At 45.5% G+C, this 21,831-nt stretch overlaps 1 protein-coding gene across 1 annotated transcript in view; it reads right to left on the reverse strand.

The window, feature by feature from the left end:
* SPG11 (SPG11 vesicle trafficking associated, spatacsin) overlaps nt 1-21,831 on the reverse strand; it is a 123,978-nt gene that overhangs the window by 95,382 nt on the left and 6,765 nt on the right. Inside the window, 9 exon segments of the mRNA XM_073618255.1 lie at nt 6,445-6,621; nt 6,776-6,930; nt 7,929-8,084; nt 8,173-8,290; nt 8,890-9,035; nt 11,673-12,028; nt 17,859-17,990; nt 18,085-18,259; nt 20,533-20,760. Coding sequence (XP_073474356.1) covers nt 6,445-6,621; nt 6,776-6,930; nt 7,929-8,084; nt 8,173-8,290; nt 8,890-9,035; nt 11,673-12,028; nt 17,859-17,990; nt 18,085-18,259; nt 20,533-20,760 — 1,643 coding nt within the window.

Below are 21,831 nucleotides of genomic sequence, written 5' to 3' on the forward strand. Positions count from 1 at the left end.
GGGGTGTAATGGTGTGGGGGATGGGATATCACCGGTTCAGGCTGGTGGTGGGGGTGTAATGGTGTGGGGGGATGGGATATCCCTGGTTCAGGCTGGTGGTGGGGGTGTAATGGTGTGGGGGATGGGGTATCACCGGTTCAGGCTGGTGGTGGGGGTGTAATGGTGTGGGGGATGGGATATCACCGGTTCAGGCTGGTGGTGGGGGTGTAATGGTGTGGGGGATGGGATATCACCGGTTCAGGCTGGTGGTGGGGGTGTAATGGTGTGGGGGATGGGATATCACCTGTTCAGGCTGGTGGTGGGGGTGTAATGGTGTGGGGGATGGGGTATCACCGGTTCAGGCTGGTGGTGGGGGGGAGTAATGGTGTGGGGGATGGGATATCACCGGTTCAGGCTGGTGGTGGGGGTGTAATGGTGTGGGGGATGGGGTATCACCGGTTCAGGCTGGTGGTGGGGGTGTAATGGTGTGGGGGATGGGATATCACCAGTTCAGGCTGGTGGTGGGGGGTGTAATGGTGTGGGGGATGGGATATCACCAGTTCAGGCTGGTGGTGGGGGTGTAATGGTGTGGGGGATGGGGTATCACCGGTTCAGGCTGGTGGTGGGGGGGAGTAATGGTGTGGGGGATGGGATATCACCAGTTCAGGCTGGTGGTGGGGGTGTAATGGTGTGGGGGATGGGATATCACCAGTTCAGGCTGGTGGTGGGGGTGTAATGGTGTGGGGGATGGGGTATCACCGGTTCAGGCTGGTGGTGGGGGTGTAATGGTGTGGGGGATGGGATATCACCGGTTCAGGCTGGTGGTGGGGGTGTAATGGTGTGGGGGATGGGGTATCACTGGTTCAGGCTGGTGGTGGGGGTGTAATGGTGTGGGGGGTGGGATATCACCGGTTCAGGCTGGTGGTGGGGGTGTAATGGTGTGGGGGGGTATTTTCTTGGCACACTTTGGACCCCTTAGTACCAATTGATCATGGTTTAATCACCACGGCCTACCTGAGTATTGTTGCTGACCATGTCCATCCCTTTATGACTACAGTGTCCCCATCTTCTGATGGCTCCGTCCAGCAGGATAATGCACCATGTCACAAAGCTCCAATCATCTCACCACTGGACAATGAGGTCCCTGTCCTCCAATGGCCTCCACACTCACCACACCTCACCCAATAGAGCACCTTTGGGATGTGGTGGAACGGGAGATTGGCATCATGGATGTGCAGCTGACAAATCTGCAGCAACTGCGTGATATTATCATGTCACTATGGACCAAAATCTCTGAGGAACGTTTCCAACACCTTGTTGTATCTATTCCACCAAGAATGAAGGCAAAAGGGGGTCCAACCCGCTACTAGCAAGGGGGACCTAATAAAGTGTCCGGTGAGTGGATATGAGAAGGTAAACAGTAGATCTTGATTCAAACAGTCCTTACAGATGAAGATGATACACTTGAACAAACGGCACATAACAATGACATTGTGTATTTATCTTCAAAATCTAAATGAGCAAAAATGCAGATCAGCCAAATGGGAAAAAATCCATCAAACAGCGTTTCTGGTGTTCCCAATCAGGTGCCAATGATTGGAACATTTCTTAGAGAGTATGCAGGTGGAACCGGAATTATTTAATCACTTGACCTTCGGAAGGATTTTACCCCCCTTCCTGACCAGAGCACTTCTTGTGATTCGGCACTGCGTGGCTTTACCTGACAATTGCGCGGCCGTGTGACGTTGCACCCAAACAATAATTACGTCTTTTTTTCCCCACAAATAGAGCTTTCTTTTGGTGCTATTTGATCGCCTCTGCGTTTTTTATTTTTTGCGCTATAAACAAAAAAGGAGCGACAATTTTGAAAAAAAAAAGCAGTATTTTTTACTATAATAAATATCTCACAAAATATCTAAAAAAAAACATTTTTTCCTCAGTTTAGGCCGATATGTATTCTTCTACATATTCTTGGTAAAAAAAAAAAAAAAAATTACAATAAGTGTATATTGATTGTTTTTTTGCGCGAAAGTTATAGCTTCTACAAAATAGGGGATAGTTTTATGGCATTTTTATTACAATTTTTTTTGTATTAGCAATGGCGGCGATCTGCGATTTTTATCGTGTCTGCGACATTGCGGCGGACACATCGGACACTAATTTGGGACCACTGTCATTTATACAGCGATCAGCGCTATAAAAATGCACTGATTACTGTGTAAATAACACTGGCAGGGAAGGGGTTAAACACAAGGGGGCGATCAAGGGGTTAAGTGTGTCCTAGGGAGTGATTCTAACTGTGGGGGGGGGGGGGATACTACTCACATGACAACGATCACCGTTCCCGATGACAGGGAGTAGTAGATCGCTGTCATGTCACTAGGCAGAACGGGGAAATGCCTTGTTTACATAGACATCACCCCGTTCTGAGGCTCCGTGACACGATCGCCGGGACACCGAGTCCGTGGGTCCCGCAGGCACGGTCACGCTGTACGCGGCGCGCCCGCTAGACCCGCCAATTAAAGGGACGTACAGGTACACCCATTTGTCCACCGCTGCCATTGTGCCGACGTATATTGGCGTGCAGCGGTCGGCAAGTGGTTAATTAGCAATTGCGCGGTCATGTACCGCTCCAAACAAAATTTGTATCATTTTTTTCACACAAGTAGAGCTTTATTTCAGTGGTATTCGATCACCAGTGGGTTTTTTTTTTTTTTTTTTTAATCGATAAACAAAAAAGACCGAAAATTTAGAAAACAAAACCAAAAATTCGATTTTTTACTTTCCGTTATAAAACACATTCAATAAAATCAGATTTCTTTATAAATTTAGGCCAAAATATACTCTGCTACATGTCTTTCGTTAAAAAAAAACCCAATAAGTGTATATTATTTAGTCTGTGTAAAAGTTATAGAGTCAAAAAACTATGGAATATATATTTGATCAATCCTGATGTACTGACGGCCTGTCTCAATTCTTGAGGCACTTAAAATGTCAGGACAGTAAAAAATACCCCCCAAATGACCCCTTTTTTGAAAGTAGACAGTCTGAGGTGGTTAGTAAGAGGCATGGCGAGCTTTTTTTGAAGTTTTTTTCATTTTTTGTCACAATTTTTTGGAAAATAAAGAAATGAAATAATTGTTTTTTTCCACAATTCTTTCTTTACATAGTGTCACCAGTGCAGTACAGCATCTTCATATGACTGGTGAGGCGGTGATTAGGGACGCTGACTGGTGACAGTATGTTGAAAAAAATATATATATATTTTTTAATAAATTGTTTTGTTTTTTTTTTAACTTTTCTTTATTTTTCTAAACATAGTTTTTCTTTTTTTTCCTTTTTTGTTTTAAATACTTTCATCAAAGTAGTTTAGTGTCCCCATAGTGACACTGTACTTTTATTGTCCCCATAGTGACACTGTACTTTTATTGTCCCCATAGTGACACTGTACTTTTATTGTCCCCATAGTGACACTGTACTTTTATTGTCCCCATAGTGACACTGTACTTTTATTGTCCCCATAGTGACACTGTACTACTCTAGGGGGTGATCAGGAATTTTTATTTTTTACACTTTGATTGCTGTTACATAGTAGGTGAGGTTGAAAAAAGACAAAAGTCCATCAAGTCCAACCTATGTGTGTGATTATGTGTCAGTATTACATTGTATATCCCTGTATGTTGCGGTCGTTCAGGTGCTTATCTAATAGTTTTTTGAAACTATCGATGCTCCCCGCTGAGACCACCGCCTGTGGAAGGGAATTCCACATCCTTGCCGCTCTTACAGTAAAGAACCCTCTATGAAGTTTAAGGTTAAACCTCCTTTCTTCTAATTTTAGTGAATGGCCACGTGTCTTGTTAAACTCCCTTCCATGAAAAAGTTTTCTCCCTATTGTGGGGTCACCAGTACGGTATTTGTAAATTGAAATCATATCCCCTCTCAAGCGTCTCTTCTCCAGAGAGAATAAGTTCAGTGCTCGCAACCTTTCCTCATAACCAATGTCCTCCAGACCCTTTATTAGCTTTGTTGCCCTTCTTTGTACTCGCTCCATTTCCAGTACGTCCTTCCTGAGGACTGGTGCCCAGAACTGGACAGCATACTCCAGGTGTGGCCGGACCAGAGTCTTGTAGAGCGGGAGAATTATCGTTTTATCTCTGGAGTTGATCCCTTTTTTAATGCCAATATTCTGTTTGCTTTGTTAGCAGCAGCTTGGCATTGCTGAGCCTATCATCTACTAGGACCCACAGGTGCTTCTCCATCCTAGATTCCCCCAGAGGTTCTCCCCCCAGTCTATAGATTGCATTCAGAATTTTGCCACCCAAATGCATTATTTTACATTTTTCTACATTGAACCTCATTTGCCATGTAGTCGCCCACCCCATTAATTTGTTCAGGTCTTTTTGCAAGGTTTCCACATCCTGCGGAGAAGTTATTGCCCTGCTTAGCTTAGTATCCTCCGCAAAGGTCGTTTATGAACAAAGTAAATAGGATTGGTCCCAGCACACAACCCTGGGGGACCCCACTACCCACCCCTGACCATTCTGAGTACTCCCCATTTATCACCACCCTCTGAACTCGCCCTTGTAGCCAGTTTTCAATCCATGTACTCACCCTATGCTCCATGCCAACGGACCTTATTTTGTACAGTAAACGTTTATGGGGAACTGTGTCAAATGCTTTTGCAAAATCCAGATACACCACGTCTACGGGCCTTCCTTTATCTAGATGGCAACTCACCTCCTCATAGAAGGTTAGTAGATTGGTTTGGCAAGAATGATTCTTCATGAATCCATGCTGATTACTGCTAATGATACTGTTCTCATTACTAAAATCTTGTATATAGTCCCTTATCATCCCCTCCAAGAGCTTGCATACTATTGATGTTAGACTAACTGGTCTGTAATTCTCAGTGATGATTATTGTAACAGCAATGTTTTGAAATGTTGTGAATGGGTTACATTCATAACAGCTGTGATTACTATTGTTTGCTGTAATTGGCCCAGATACCATGTGATATCTGAGGGCCAATCACAGCATCACAATTTTAAACACAGCTGTTATTAATGAAACCCATGCATAACAGTTGTGTTTACATTGTGATCGCATAGCAGTCATGTGAGGGGCCGGGTACCAGGAGCCGCACTCTGCTGTGTTCGGTGAAAATGTACAGTGGGCAGATGTGAACTGAGTAAACCTCAGATATCTAGGGTCTGGTGTTCTCTTTGCTATTGATGTGTGTGGTGTCATCATGCCAAGATCAACAGAGTTCCCCAAGGCCTTCAGAAAGAAAGTTGTTGTCGTCTATGAGCCTGGTAAGGGATTTAAAAAGATCACCAAAACATCGCAAATCAACCATTCTACTGTAAGGAATATAATATACATGTGAGGTAGATGTCAAACATCTGTTAATTTGTCCAGCACGGGCCAGCAAATTCAACCAAAGAGCTGACTGTTTGGTGCTAACTACGGGGACTGCAAGCAACCCAAAATTTTATTGTGGGGTGTTCATGTAATTCTTGCAACAGTTGAGATTGCACCTAATCAACCTGCATGAGGGGAGTGTTAAGAAAAAGCATCACTGCCCAAAAAAGAGCATCAGAACAAAGATTGCAGTTTGCCTTTGAACAAATAGGTGAAGACCAAGCCTTATAGAACAATGTGGTGAAGACTGATCAAAGTTTTTTGTCAAAAAACCCTCAAAGATAGAGATCTTTGGTCACAGCATACATGTTTTCCTGCCAACCAAAGACAGTATTACAGGAGAAGAAGCTCATAAAAACTGTGAATTGTGGAGGAAATCTTATGGTTTTGGGTTGTTTTGATTATTTCAGGACCTGGGCAGCTTGTAGTCACCAAGCTAATTATACATTCTGCATCATATCATGTGGTGCTTTTTGAGGATGCAAGGCCATCTGTCCAAAAGTTGACGTTGAACATGATAATGATCTGAAGCACACAAGCAAATCCACCAAGGTACGTCTCAGAATGAATAAACAGAGGGTAATGAACTGCCATGGTCAAAACCCAGATTTGAGTGCCATTGAAACTTTGTGGAAGGATTTTGAAACAGGAAGTTCATGCAAGAAAACCCACAAACATCTTGCAATGGTTTCTGCAAACTTTTAAGCTGATTATGGCAAAACTCATACACACGAAAAGTTCACTTCTACTTTAGGTAAAATGGAAGAGAATCTAAGATGCAGTCAGTTGTTTATACATTCTATTACAATCCCCTCTTAAGTCATGAACATGACTTACTTTCTCTCCACAGTAACATAATTAGCTTTCTTATAGTACATACTAAGGTAGGCTTTATTAGCAGTTTCCTGTTCAACTACCTTGAAAAAATGCATTGGGTGTACTTAGTTTTTCATATGACTGTATGTGTATATATATATATATATATATATATATATACACATTTATATAATGCACAAGTAATGGATATAATTGCCTATTACTGACCATGTTCTGCAGGAGTTGGCAGGCCTCCATCACCCGATTCTCCATTAGGCACTTGAACACCATCTTCAGGCCTTCCCGCTTCATCCATGGGAGGTTGAAAGAATGATGACCGTTTGCACGTAGGAATGACTGAGCCTCAGGAATACAGTTTGATAGGATGGCATCAGAAATTATATTCTAAAAAAATAGGGGAGCAATAATGAATTAAGAGGAACCAGTGGATGTGGAATCAGGCATGTCAATACACAATAAATAACTACTGATTAGACATGAGAAGGATAACTGACACAAGAGAAGAGCTAAGGCCATGATTGTCTCATGCCCAGCGTACCTCCACAGACATGGTCTCCCACGCTCCGTTTCCTCTCTCAGCATGTTGGGCCTTTACAGGAAATGGCTGCTGGTGGAACCTCCTCATGAAAGATCGGAGCTTGTTGATGTATCCACTAAGAATTTCCACACACTTTTCCAGGCCGGGGTCTGGCTCTGAGTAAAGGAGTGGCGAGATGAAATCATCACACATGTAGACAAAATATCATCACACATGTAGACAAAATAATTATAAAGACATGTACATATATGCATTTGAAAGTTATAGACCAGGGGTTCTCAACCACTCTAGTGCCTTGACCCCTTGATAACATTTCCCAAGTTGTGGGGACCCCTAACAGTAAAATTATTTTCTTAGCGTGGGTTGTCAGCTCCCAAGGCAAGACAAGTAATTTATGCCCTTAACCCATGGACATTTAGAGCTCCCTGAGTCCCTTCCACTCGTACAGTATTAAAACCCCTTATTGTACATTTGTACATAGGATGGTACATAGGATGTCCCGCTCTCTCTTTTGTTCCCCTTTCTTTCCGTTTTATCTCTCTCTATCCTAAGTTCTTGTTTTTTTTCCCCATCCCTCTCTCTAGCCGTCTTTCTTTTTCTTTCTCTTATTCTTTCTCTCCCTTTTTCTTTGCCAGATCGCCGCCATTACTAATAAAAAAAAATGAATAATAAAAATGCCATGAATTTATCCCTATTTTGTAGATGCTATAACTTTTGCGCAAACCAATCAATATACGCTTATTGCGATTTTTTTTTACCAAAAATATGTAGAATACATATCGGCCTAAACTGAGGAAAAAAATTTGTTTTTTTTTATATATTTTTGGGGGATGTTTATTATAGCAAAAAGTAAAAAAAATATTGCTTTTTTTTTTCAAATATGTCGCTCTTTTTTTTGTTTATATCGCAAAAAGTAAAAACCGCAGAGGTGATCAAATACCACCAAAAGAAAGCTCTATTTGTGGGAAATAAAGGACGTCAATTTTGTTTTGGTGCAACGTCGCAATAGGTGCTTTGGATAAGGAAGGGGGGTAAAATCTTCCAGGGCTGAAGCGGTTAATCTTGTTGTATTTTTATGGCTTTTATGTTTTTATTTTTTACAACACAGAAATGAATCTCTAACATTAGTAAATACATTGGCCATATAACGTACCAACCAGAAGATCGCAGAGTGTCCCAACCTGGCCATTGAGGAAGCGGAGGGTTAGCTGCAGCAGATGCTCTGAGAAGTGTTTGCTCTGAGGATCCTGGTCTGTGCCTTGAATGTACGAGTAAAGGAGGTCCAGAGCCGGGACAAGTTCCTGCACATCTAGGTGAGAAAGAACGAGATGGGCTTAGAGGACAAAGCTGGGGGCGCAGCAAGAACAAACTCTGAATCTGTCGTTCCACAGCCTTACTATGGAGGTATTGATCTGACTGCACACGGCCATCTTCACCGGTCAGAGGAGTCAGGATGCTTTCTTTGCTCTTCAGGAAAAAATCAACTGTATCCAACTGTCGGTTCTCTAAGCCGGCCTGTAAAAAAAAAAAAAGCAAAGCCTTAAATTTTAAAACAACTTTCCAGTGAAGGAGGACAGGAGAGGGTGAAAAATAGGTTAAAGTGGAGTTCCACCCACTTTTACAACTCTTCAGCATCCCTCACTAAACTGTGCACTGTAAACGAATTGGATATATTTTTATTTTTTTTCTCAGCACCTACTGTATATCTGCTGTATTCATTTTTCACTTCCTCCTCCCTGGCCGCGGCCCATCGCATCATTTCCTGTTTGCAATGCCTTCTGGGAGGGGGCGGCAACTTCCTCTGACACTGCCGTTGCTATGGAAACCTGACCTGAAACCTATTACACTGCTTGTGCTGCACTGAGCATGTGCGAGATCTGCAAGGATGAGATCCAGGAAGAAATACAGTCTGGCTTCAGATGCCCACACTCAAGATGGCCGCGGCCTGCTGTAAGTTTATAAAATAACAAACTTCTGCTATAAACTAACAAAACAGACCTTAGTTTACAGACTAACCTTAGTAGAATACATTAAGCTTGTGTATTATAGGGGTATTTTTATTTAAAAAGTATCATTTCGACCGGAACACCACTTTAAACCTGCGGCATTGTTACCTCTAAAGTGTGGATGGGAACAGAGCAGCGCCCCCAGTTGTTCAGGTAGCACAAAGTGTCCGCAGTGCTGGCGCTGCCATGAATCATTAAGCGGGTGAGAAACTCATTCTGTGATACAGCGAACAAGACAAGAGACAGACCCTGATCTGATGGGAGGAAAGGAGACAGATAAATAAAACAGTGCTAAATTCTTCAAGAGTTACTAAAAAGTTAACAAAACTTATTTTTTATTATTATTAAAATAATAAACATGTTATACTCGCCTGCTCTGTGCAATTGTTTTGCACAGAGCGGCCCCGAACTCCATCTTCTGGAGTCCCCCGCTGGCGATCTTGGCTCCTCCTCTTCTCCATGTGCCCCCCCATAGCAAAGAGAGAAAAATATCAAAGCTCTGAAGGAGGTCTGTGAGGAACAAACATTTTCTCCATGCTGGAAGTAACAGGTGCAGGTAATGCTGGTAATTGAGAGGTAAACGAGAAATCCTGGACAGCCGCACTCAAAAGTAATCTTCGATTTTATTTAAGTATAATCATAAAAAAATACATGCCACAGCATCACAAAGCAGGAAAGCTGACGCGTTTCGCACCGACTACAGTGTGAAACGCGTCAGCTTTCCTGCTTTGTGATGATGTGGCATGTATTTTTATGATTATACTTAAATAAAGATCGAAGATTACTTTTGAGTGCGGCTGTCCAGGATTTCTCGTCTGCCCCCATAGCAAGCCGCTCCTGAGCTGTTGTGTGCGTCTATGGACATAGAGGGGCTTAGCCCTGCCCCCCCCCCACTTCCCCCTCACAGCCAATAGCTCCTGCTGCTGCCAGAGTCAAGGCTGCTGTTAGAAATCACAGGGCCCCCCCCGTATGTAAACACACTGCCCTGAGGATCCCGCATGTGAGAGAGAGGGTATTATCCCTCCTCTCCCTCTACAATCTCAATACAACATGGCCTGGCAGGCAAGCCAGTCTCTATACGATTTCCATTTGGGACAACCAAAATCCTGGGGAGCGATTTCCAAAATAGGGCTGGATCCTGCTTCTCTATATTCATACCCAGCAAACTTGACTTTGATTTTGAGCCAATATAAAAGCTTGAATGATAATTTTTCAGTCCTATTGATCCCATCAACACGGATTCAGGATTCAGTAATTATCTGCACGTTGCCCCCCCCCCCCCCCCCCCCCCCCGTGGTTATCATTCTCATAACATGGAGGCTGGAATTATTTAATATTTAAAACGCCCAAACGTTATACTATGTAAAGTTTGCATACTCGGTGGGTCCTTTAATGCTTCAATAAATAATGATTGATTGTTAAAAAAAAAAAATTGTTCTTGAAATATTTAAATTTAAAGTGGATGTAAACCACAATTTTTTTTTTTTTTTGATGTCATAATGTAGAGTATAAGATTTCCTATCATTTGAGCTCAGTCTTGCCACAAAGAGTTAAAGTGGATGTAAACCCAATGTCATCCTTTCTAAACTACTGTCATAGGGGTTCTCTATAAGGATAGACACGCCTCCTGCATGTATCTTTACCTGTCAAATGTCTCCCCTCTGTCTGTTATTAGACCCGAAAAAATGCAGATTCTGTGGGCGGGGTCTGTTGTCTGGAGCTCGGTGGGTGGAGTCGTGATGTCAGTAGACTCCCCGCCCACCTCTACACTCCCTGCCCACCTCTACACTCCCCTTGTCAATATACATTTTCTCCTGTGTATTTCTTACACTGAACTTCTGCTATGATCTCTAACATCCAGTGAAAAGACAGGAAAGTAACCACATGACTTCAGCACGCCAAATCATGCTGAGGTGTGGAACAGCCAATCCTTGCAGAGCTGCTGAAGAAAGGAGTGGGGGAGGGAATTAAAAAATCATGCCTGTGTCTTAGGCTGAATCACGAGATGTATATCACCTTGCAAGTAGATCTGAACAAATTAATGGGGTGGGCAACTACATGGCAAATGAGGTTCAATGTAGAAAAATGTAAAATAATGCATTTGGGTGGCAAAAATCTGAATGCAATCTATACACTGGGGGGAGAACCTCTGGGGGAATCTAGGATGGAAAAGGACCTGGGGGTCCTAGTAGATGATAGGCTCAGCAATGCCAAGCTGCTGCTAACAAAGCAAACAGAATATTGGCATTAAAAAAGGATCAACTCCAGAGATAAAACGATAATTCTCCCGCTCTACAAGACTCTGGTCCGGCCGCACCTGGAGTATGCTGTCCAGTTCTGGGCACCAGTCCTCAGGAAGGATGTACTGGAAATGGAGCGAGTACAAAGAAGGGCAACAAAGCTAATAAAGGGTCTGGAGGATCTTAGTTATGAGGAAAGGTTGTGAGCTCTGAACTTATTCTCTCTGGAGAAGAGACACTTGAGAGGGGATATGATTTCAATATACAAATACCGGACTGGTGACCCCACAATAGGGATAAAACTTTTTCGCAAAAGGGAATTTAACAAGACACGTGGCCACTCATTAAAATTGGAAGAAAAGAGATTTAACCTTAAACCACGTAGAGGGTTCTTTACTGTAAGAGCGGCAAAGATGTGGAATTCCCTTCCACAGGCAGTGGTCTCAGCGGGGGGCATCGATAGTTTCAAAAAACTATTAGATAAACACCTGAACGACCGCAACATACAGGGATATACAATGTAATACTGACACATAATCACACACATAGGTTGGACTTGATGGACTTGTGTCTTTTTTCAGCCTCACCTACTATGTAACTATGTAACATTGCATGTAAAACTTATACAGTTGATATTTTCTCATCACCTACCTGTTATAATTAGACAGGCCTCATTGTCTGCACCATCCACACATAAAGCTTTCCCCAGAGCATGGTAATCAACCACCTGGGTTTCCATGTCCCAGTGGGCCAAGGTGGCGCATCCATCAACATCCGACAGGCTGAACAAGGCACTGGATGATGGTAAGGACCAGCTGTGAAGTCTTACAGGATCCTTCATACCGTCTGTACAGATCTTCACCCAGCCGGCTCCCAAAACTGCACAGGTGAGAGGGGCATCAGTAGAGATGGTGCCGGTTGTCGGACTCGGAGTAGATGGGCACACGGGAAATGCTGAATAACTCTTCGTCTCCTTAGAAAGTGAGGACAGAATGGCATCCCATGACCTACACAGAAGACAACAGAGAAAGACGTAATCAGAAGGCAGCAATGTGCACCGAAAACCACACCTCCCAACATTTTGAGATGGGAATGAGGGACACCTACCAGCAAACGTATGTAGGCATAGGACACGCCCCCTGCCACACCCCCTTAAAGGAGAATTAACCCAAAAAAAAGGTTAATTAAATCCACAAGGGCTTTTTTTTACCACCAATATTCCTTTATATTGGTTTTTAAAATGTACAAATGCAGCAATTTAGAAATTGGATGGAAGGTTTAGCACTGGGAAACACTTTTTGAAAGATAAAAAGTGCACTTTATATACAATTATATAAATCAGACCAAAATGAGGGACAAATGAGGAGGAAAGAGGGACAGAGGGACAGTCCCTCGACATCAAGGACAGTTGGGAGGTATGCAAAACCCCCCCAGAAAACAGAAAATTACAGAAAACAGATATTGCAATAATCACTTACAGTGGTTCTAAAGTCTACATTTTTTATTTTTTTTACATTAATGCATTCTCTGTATTACCCACTCATCCTCCAGAAGATTTACCCCCCCACCTTCATGACCAGGCCATTCTTTGCTATACGACACTGCGTTACTTCAAAGCGTTTGTTAACCCAAAAAGAAAAAAGAAATGTGATCCTGCTCCTTTAACCACTTAAGCCCCGGACCATTTGGCTGGCCAAACACCAGAGCGCTTTTTGCGATACGGCACTGCGTCGCTTTAACTGACAATTGCGCGGGCGTGTGGCCCTGCACAAAAACAAAACTGACGTCCTTTTTTTCCCACAAATAGATCTTTCTTTTGGTGGTATTCGATCACCTCTGCGGTTTTTATTTTTTGAGCTATAAACAAAAAAAGAGCGACAATTATGAAAAAAAAAAAAAAACACAATATTTTGTACTTTTTGCTATAATAAATATCCCCATTTTTTTTTTTGTAAAAAAAGCTAATTTTTTCTCAGTTTACACCGAGATGTATTTTTCTACATAATTTTGGTAATAAAAATTGCAATAAGTGTATATTGATTGGTTTGCGCAAACGTTATAGCGTCTACAAAATAGGGGATAGGTTTATAGCATTTTTATTATTTTTTTTACTATTAATGGCGGTGATCTGCGATATTATGGCGGACACATCGGACACTTTTGACACATTTTTGGGACCATTAGCATTTATACAGCGATCAGTGCTATAAAAATGCACTGATTACTGTAAAAATGTCACTGCCAGGGAAGGGGTTAACACTAGGGGGGCGATCAAGGGGTTAACTGTGTTCCCTGTGTGTGTTTCTAACTGTAGGGGGAGGGGACTGACTAGAGGGGGTGACAGATCGTGGTTCCTAGCTATTAGGAACTCACAATCCTGTTCTGCCTCTCGTGCCCATGATTGCTCGTGGCCGGCGGTCATCGCGACCGTCAGCCAGGAGCATCGGCACCCCCCCCCGCAGTGCAGCGGGCGCATGCGCACGCCTGCTATCCCGATCGCGCGAGCCGACGTACAATGACGGTGATTTGCGAGATCGTGCCGACCTGCCGCAGTGTAATGATGGCGGCTGGTCAGCAAGCGGTTAAAGCGTTTGTTAACCCAAAAAAAATGGATCCTGCTCCTTTAAAGCATGTTATATGACACAGTGCTCGTCCTGTGTCATTTGGCCCCCTGTAACACCTAAAAAACCTGGCTGATCCTGACAGTTTCTCCCCACCCCTCTGTAAACTGACCACGGTGTATCATGGCTGCTGAGACCAGACACCGTGGTCAGTTTACGTACCTCCGTCATCAGCAGCCTGCTATCTGCTCTCCTCTCTGCTCCTGTGTCCTCCTCCCCCCTCCCCTCTCTGTCTGTGTGTGACCTGCCCCCCCCCCCCTCCTGCTGCTCTCATAACACTAACCTGCATCAGCACTGCCTCCTATTGCAGTGTCCCCCTCTGTGAATGATTTATAAAGATAAATGCTGTAAATACTTCATTTAAGAGCCGAGATTGCGATCACATGACCAGCCAGCTCTCTCCTCCTCCCCTCCAGAATGACATCAGCAGGGGAATCTCAGCCCCGCCCACTGCATCTCTCAGAGGAGGAAAGGAGAAAGCTGGTCGGTCATGTGATCGCAATCTCGGCTGTGAAATGAGGTATTTGCAGAATTTATGTTTATAAATCACACACAAAGGGGGACACTACAACAGGAGGCAGTGCTGATGGTGTATACAGGTTAGAGTGGCTTAACAACCACTTTAACTGATAATTGCGCGGTCATGCAACACTGTACAAATTTCTATGCTTTTTTTTCCCCACAAAAAGAGCTTTCTTTTGGTGGTATTTGATCACCACTGCGCTTTTTATTTTTTGCGCTATAAACACAAAAAAGACAATTTTGGAAGAAAAAAAAAAAAAAAAGCGTTTTGCTTCGTTTCTGTTATAAAAATGTTTACTTTCTGCTATAAAACATCCAATTAAAAAAACAGTAAAAATCTAATTTCTTCATAAAATTTAGGCCAATATGTATTCTGCTACATATTTTTGTTAAAAAAAGTCCCAATAAGCGTATATTGATTGGTTTGCGCAAAAAGTTATACCGTCTATAATGTGGGAACTATACTGGAATTTGTATTTATGTTTTGTTTTTTATACTAGTAATGACGGCGATCAAGAAATTATAGCGGGACTACAATATTGCGGTGGACAGTCTGACACTGACTGACACTTTGTGGGAACCAGTGACACTAATACAGTGATCATTGCTAGGGTGGCACTGATGTGCAGCACTGTTGATGAGGCACTGATTGTGGGCACTGATAGGTGGCACTGTGGGCACCGACAGGTGGCGCTGGTGGGCACTGGTAGGCGGCTGCTAGGTGGCACTGGCAGGTGGCACAAGTGGGCACTGAGGAGCTGGCAGCAGCTCTCCATGATCAGGACTTATTTCCTTCTCACGGCCGCCAGTGATCGGCTGTTCTTTTTTCTGCTCACGCTGTCAGCGCTGTCAGCGTGAGGAGAAGAAAATAGACGATTACTGGCTCTGTTTACATCACGTGATCAGCTGTCATTGGCTGACAGCTGATCACGTGGTAAGGGGTCGGGATCGACCCCTTACTCCAATCTGTGATCCAGCGAGTCTCATAGACTTGCTGATTACAGAGCATGCGGCGCGTACCCTGCAGGGGGCGCGCAGGCCGCTCGGGCATGGGAGGACGTCAATAGACGCCCTCTCGGCAAAGCAGGTCCGCGCTGTAGCCGTCATTCAGCTATAGCGCGGATCTGAAGCATTGGGGTGAAAAGCCTTTTGTAGTGCTGCAGCCCCCCAGCCCGCCCCCTGTTTTACTTACCTGAACGCTGTCATCTTCCGGCCGGGAACGAGCACACCATCTCTAGCTGGTGTCTCGTGTCCTGATTGGATAGATTGATAGCAGCACAGCCATTGGCTCCCGCTTCTGTTAATAAAATCCAATGACGCGGGGGGCGGGCCGAGTCCTGCATTCTGTGTGAATGGACACAGATGCAGGACTCGGGAGCGCGCCCGCACGGGGGGGGGGCACCTTAGGAGAGCACTTCTCCAACGTGGACACTCGATGCGGGGAGGAGCCACCAGCGCAGCTGAGGGACCCCAGAAGAGGAGGACCGGGGCCACTCTGTGCAAAACAAACTGCACAGTGGAGGGAAGTATGACATGTTTGTTATTTAAAAAAAACAAAAAAACGAGGGTTTAGAACCCCCTTTAACCACCTCAATACAGGGCACTTTCCCCCCCTTCCTGCCCAAGCCATTTTTCAGTTTTCAGCACTGTCGCACTTTGAATGACAATTGCGCGGTCATGTTACACTGCACCCTAATGACATTTTTATCATTTTTTTCCCCACAAATAGAGCTTTCTTTTGGTGGTATTTGATCACCAGTGCGGTTTTTACTTTTTGCGCTATAAACAAAAGAAGAGGGACAATTTTGAAAAAACACAATATTTTTTACTTTTTGCTATAATAAATATCCAATTTTTTTTTTTTTTTTAACAAATTTTTTCCTCAGTTTAGGCCATTATGTATTCTTCTACATATTTTTGGTAAAAAAAAATTGCGATAAGCGTATATTGATTGGTTTGCGCAAAAGTTATAGCGTCTACAAAATAGGGGATAGATTTATAGCATTTTTATTATTTATTTATTTTTTACTAGTAATGGCGGCGATCTGCGATTTTTATTGTGACTGCGATATTGCGGCGGACACATCGGACACTTTTGACACATTTTTGGGACCATTCACATTTATACAGCGATAAATGCTATAAAATTGCATTGATTACTGTGTAAATGTGACTGGCAGGGAAGGGGTTAACACTAGGGGGCGCTCGAGGGGTTAATGTATGACCTAAGGAGGTGATTCTAACTGTGGGGGGAGGGGACTGACTGGGGGAGGTGACCGATCGCTGTCCCTATGTACAAGGGACACGCCATCGGTCTCCTCTCCTCTCTGACAGGACGTGGATCTGTGTTTACATGCACAGATCCACGGTCCTGCTCTGTTACCCGGCAATCGCAGGGGGCCCGGCGGACATCGCGGCCCCCGGGCACGCGCACCGAGTCCCGAGCTTATATGGCTCATATGACGTCCGCCCAGAACAACAGAAGCCTCGTCCAGCCGTCATATGACGGTGGGCGGTGGCTTAGTGGTTAAGGACCGCCCCACGTACATTTACTGTGGCAATTCAGTTGATTGGACATGATGTGGAAAAGCACAAACCTGTCTATATAAGGCTCCCTCCGCCCCAAAGCACCCCCCCCCCCGATGTTGAGGGCATGTGGCCTGGTATGGCTCACGGGGGGCACTCGTTGGCCCCCTCCCGTTTCCTGACCTTCCAGGCTGCATGTCCAGATAAGAGTCTAGTATGGATTTTTTTTTGGTGGGGACCCCACGCTATTTTTTTTATTTTTTATTTTGGTGTGGGGTTCCCCTTAAAATCCGCACCAGACCCGAAGAGCCTGGTATGCACTGGGGGGGGGGGGGGGGCCCCAGGCTATTTTTCTTACCGGCAATTTTTTTTACTCAGCTGTCAGCGGGGAAGTTCTCTGACAGCTGGTGACTCATCAGTTGTTAAGGACACCGCGGCCGGCTTCCCGGCCCTGTTCCTTAAAGCGGAGTTCCACCCAAAAATTGAACTTCCGCTTTAAGGGAAGGTGACCCCCTGACATGCCACATTTGGCATATCATTTTTTTTGAGGGAGGGGGGTGGAAACGCTCTTTTTTAGAGGGTTCCAGCTCCCACTTCCTCCCGTGGCACCACGGCGCCGGAAGTAAGTTCACCTCTCCCCCCTCCCTCTCGGCCAGTCACAGCGCGGCATGTGCAGTGCGTGCCCACAGTGACAATGCAGGCGCCGCAGAGAGGAGGGGGAGACGAGCGGGTCTTCGTTCCCCCACATCGCTGGACCCTGGGGCAGATGATTGACCGGACAGTCACAGCGCGGCATGCGCAGTGCGTGCCCACATTGACAATGCCGGTGCTGCAGAGAGGAGGGAGAGACGAGCGGGGCTTCGTTCCCCCGCATCGCTGGACCCCGGGACAGGTAAGTGTCCGATTATTAAAAGTCAGCAGCTGCAGTATTTGTAGCTGCTGACTTTTAATTTTTTTGTTTTAGTCGGAACTCCGCTTTAACAACTGGCTTATACTGTGCCCTGGTTGGGCAAAGCTTTGCCCAATCAGGGTGCAAAATGCACCCGCCAAACACCCTGCAAATTTGGGTGTTCCCTGGATGGGGCGAGCAGCCAATGTTCGGCCCAGACTGATGCTTGAGCCGAACCGTTCACCGAACTCTAGAGTGGCTTTATGAACCATATGGTACCTGTCCATCTGAAAGCAATGTCCGAGTGAAGGTCTATGTACGTCTCCATTATACATCTCAGCATCATTCACGAGGGAGGAGTCCAAATGCCGCTGACCGCGCCACATCTGTAGACAGAGAGTCGCATCCTCACTGTAAGAAAAATAGAGATTTATTCATTTGAAGCGCCCCCCCCCCAAAAAAAAAGTCAAGTAGGGCATTAATGCACTGAAGAAAGGGGGTTCACCTAAAATTTTTACTCAGCTTCAAGGGAAGGAAATGGGAGCAACCGGAAGAGACCACCAACAGATCCAGGTTTGGACTGACACGAATGCAGTCGAGTGGTGGCGCCGCATCAGAGTCCGTCCTTTCAGGAAGTTCCATAACAATCGCTGGGGACCCGTCTAAAATGTCGAATGCATCTGCACCGCTGAGTTAAGGAAATTACAATGTTTAAATTCGCCCCTTTTTAACAAATAAAACCACCAAGCTCCTCATTCACTCCCTTGTTATCTCTCGACCTTGAATATTGCAACTCCCTTCTCATTGGCCTGCCTCTCCGTAGGCTCCTCCCCTCTTCAGTCTTTAATGAATGCAGCTGTCAGACTTATCCACCTTACCAACCGCTCAGTGTCTGCCAACCCTCTCCTCCAATCCCTACACTGGTCTCCATTCAGTGTCTGCCAACCCTCTCCTCCAATCCCTACACTGGTCTCCATTCAGTGTCTGCCAACCCTCTCCTCTAATCCCTACACTGGTCTCCATTCAGTGTCTGCCAACCCTCTCCTCCAATCCCTACACTGGTCTCCATTCAGTGTCTGCCAACCCTCTCCTCCAATCCCTACACTGGTCTCCATTCAGTGTCTGCCAACCCTCTGCTCCAATCCCTACACTGGTCTCCACTCAGTGTCTGCCAACCCTCTCCTCCAATCCCTACACTGACCTCCACTCAGTGTCTGCCAACCCTCTCCTCCAATCCCTACACTGGTCTCCATTCAGTGTCTGCCAACCCTCTCCTCCAATCCTTACACTGGTCTCCATTCAGTGTCTGCCAACCCTCTCCTCCAATCCCTACACTGGTCTCCATTCAGTGTCTGCCAACCCTCTCCTCCAATCCCTACACTGGTCTTCATTCAGTGTCTGCCAACCCTCTCCTCCAATCCCTACACTGGTCTCCATTCAGTGTCTGCCAACCCTCTCCTCCAATCCCTACACTGGTCTCCACTCAGTGTCTGCCAACCCTCTCCTCCAATCCCTACACTGACCTTCACTCAGTGTCTGCCAACCCTCTCCTCCAATCCTTACACTGGTCTCCATTCAGTGTCTGCCAACCCTCTCCTCCAATCCCTACACTGGTCTCCATTCAGTGTCTGCCAACCCTCTCCTCCAATCCCTACACTGGTCTCCATTCAGTGTCTGCCAACCCTCTCCTCCAATCCCTACACTGGTCTCCACTCAGTGTCTGCCAACCCTCTCCTCCAATCCCTACACTGACCTTCACTCAGTGTCTGCCAACCCTCTCCTCCAATCCTTACACTGGTCTCCATTCAGTGTCTGCCAACCCTCTCCTCCAATCCCTACACTGGTCTCCATTCAGTGTCTGCCAACCCTCTCCTCCAATCCCTACACTGACCACCACTCAGTGTCTGCCAACCTTCTCCTCCAATCCCTACACTGGTCTCTATTCAGTGTCTGCCAACCCTCTCCTCCAATCCCTACACTGGTCTCCATTCAGTGTCTGCCAACCTTCTCCTCCAATCCCTACACTGGTCTCCATTCAGTGTCTGCCAACCCTCTCCTCCAATCCCTACACTGGTCTCCATTCAGTGTCTGCCAACCCTCTCCTCCAATCCCTACACTGGTCTCCATTCAGTGTCCGCCAACCCTCTCCTCCAATCCCCACACTGACCTCCACTCAGTGTATGCCAACCCTCTCCTCCAATCCCTACACTGGTCTCCATTCAGTGTCCGCCAAGCCTCTCCTCCAATCCCTACACTGGCCTCCACTCAGTGTCTGCCAACCCTCTCCTCCAATCCCTACACTGACCTCCACTCAGTGTCGGCCAACCCTCTCCTCCAATCCCTACACTGGCTCCCAATCACCCAGCGAATTAAATTCAAAATACTAACCACAACATACAAAGCCATTCACAACTCTGCCCCGAGCTACATCACCAATCTTGTCTCCAAATATCACCCAAATCGTTATCTCCGCTCTTCTCAAGACCTCCTACTCTCAAGCTCTCTCGTCTCCTCCTCCCATGCTCGTCTCCAGGATTTCTCCAGAGCCTCTCCCCTCCTCTGGAACTCGCTACCTCCACCTGTCCGGCTATCCCCTACTCTTGCTACCTTCAGGCGATCCCCGAAAACTCATCTCTTCAGGGAAGCCGATCACGTCTCCAACTAATCTCCTACCACCTCCAACAGCTCATTCCCCACAGTTACAACCTTTTGTACCACCTGCCCCACCCTATTAGATTGTAAGCTCTTCTGAGCAGGGCCCTTTTAATCCTCTTGTATTTTATTGTATTATAACTGTATGGTCTCCCTTTTATATTGTAAAGCGCTGTGTAAACTGGTGGCGCTATATAAATCCTGTATAAATAATAATAATAATAATAATAATGACATTTATTTTACACAGCCAAGTAGAAGCAGCCTGGCTAAACAACGATAAGTCACGTAGGGAGGATACAGATGAATCCAAGGCCATCCAGAAGGAAGAGGATTTCATGGCTCAGGCAGACATCTGAGATACGTTCTGCAGCCTCCGGGTCCAGCTCCAGGCACACACAAGAGACAACCTGGGGTTTCATCGACTTGCCGGAATACCGGAGATGTACAAGCACGGAGTTGCTAACCAGAAGAAGAACCTCGCGATCACATAGAGACAGCGGGCGCACCGAGACCGAGGATGGGAGACCTTTGCAAAACGATAAAAGAAGTCGTAGAGGCAGTTATTATTTTTCAACTGCCTTAAAGCTGAACTCCAGGAATTAAGCTTCTTTATAAAATGTACTGGCTTACTACGAGTTAAAGTGGAGCTCCACTCAAAAGTGGAACTTCCGCTTATCCGTCCCCCCTGCCCCCTCCGGTGTCACATATGGCACCTTTCAGGGGGGGAGGGGAGGAACAGGGTGCCTGTTTTTGACGGCACCGCGGGCTCCCTGGACAGGTAAGTGTCCTTATATTAAAAGTCAGCAGCTGCAGTATTTGTAGCTGCTGACTTTTAATTTTTCGTGGGGGGGGGGGCTGGACCTCCTCTTTAAGTCCAACGAGGTGCGTGCCACCTTATGGACTTATCTCTTTTATTTACAACTGACAGTTTTACATAGCATCTGAAGTACAGCTATTGCTACACTCCCCCTGTGTTGTCAAAAAGAGCCAACTCGTCAGAATCTCCAATTACGTCACTTCCGTTGGCTCTCCAGCAGCAGTAATTGCAGATTTCAACGACTTGGCTGTTTTCAGAGAACACCGGCAGCGTATACACTACGATACACTATATAATGAAAGAACATTGTTAGTTTGCCCGCTACTAGCCAACAACATGGCTGCCTCTGAGGCAGAGTCAACTTTGTAACTCCTTAGCTGGTGTTCTGTCAAAACAGCCAAGTCGTCATATACCATGGTGTATAAGCTGCCGATGTTCTGTCAAAACAGCCAAGTCGTCGAAATCTGCAATTGCTGCTGCTGGAGAGTCACCGGAAGTGACGTAATTGGAGATTTTGATGAGTTGGCTCTTTTGACAGAACACCGGTGACCCGTCAGAATTTGTAACTGAAGTGACGTTCCGTCGCCGCCATCTTGCTACACGTCGCACTCCTCCAAAGTAGAAAAACAGTGAGGAGGCGGCAAGCGGACACCTTGTTACACCCACCGGAGTTTTGCATTTGACACTTATTTTTAAAGCGGAGCTCCGCCCATTTTTTTTTTTTTTTTAAGTCAGCAGCTACACATACTGCAGCTGCTGACTTTTAAAAATAAGGACACT

This window comes from Aquarana catesbeiana, linkage group LG03, assembly GCF_042186555.1.
Source record: "Aquarana catesbeiana isolate 2022-GZ linkage group LG03, ASM4218655v1, whole genome shotgun sequence".
NCBI lineage: Eukaryota > Metazoa > Chordata > Amphibia > Anura > Ranidae > Aquarana > Aquarana catesbeiana.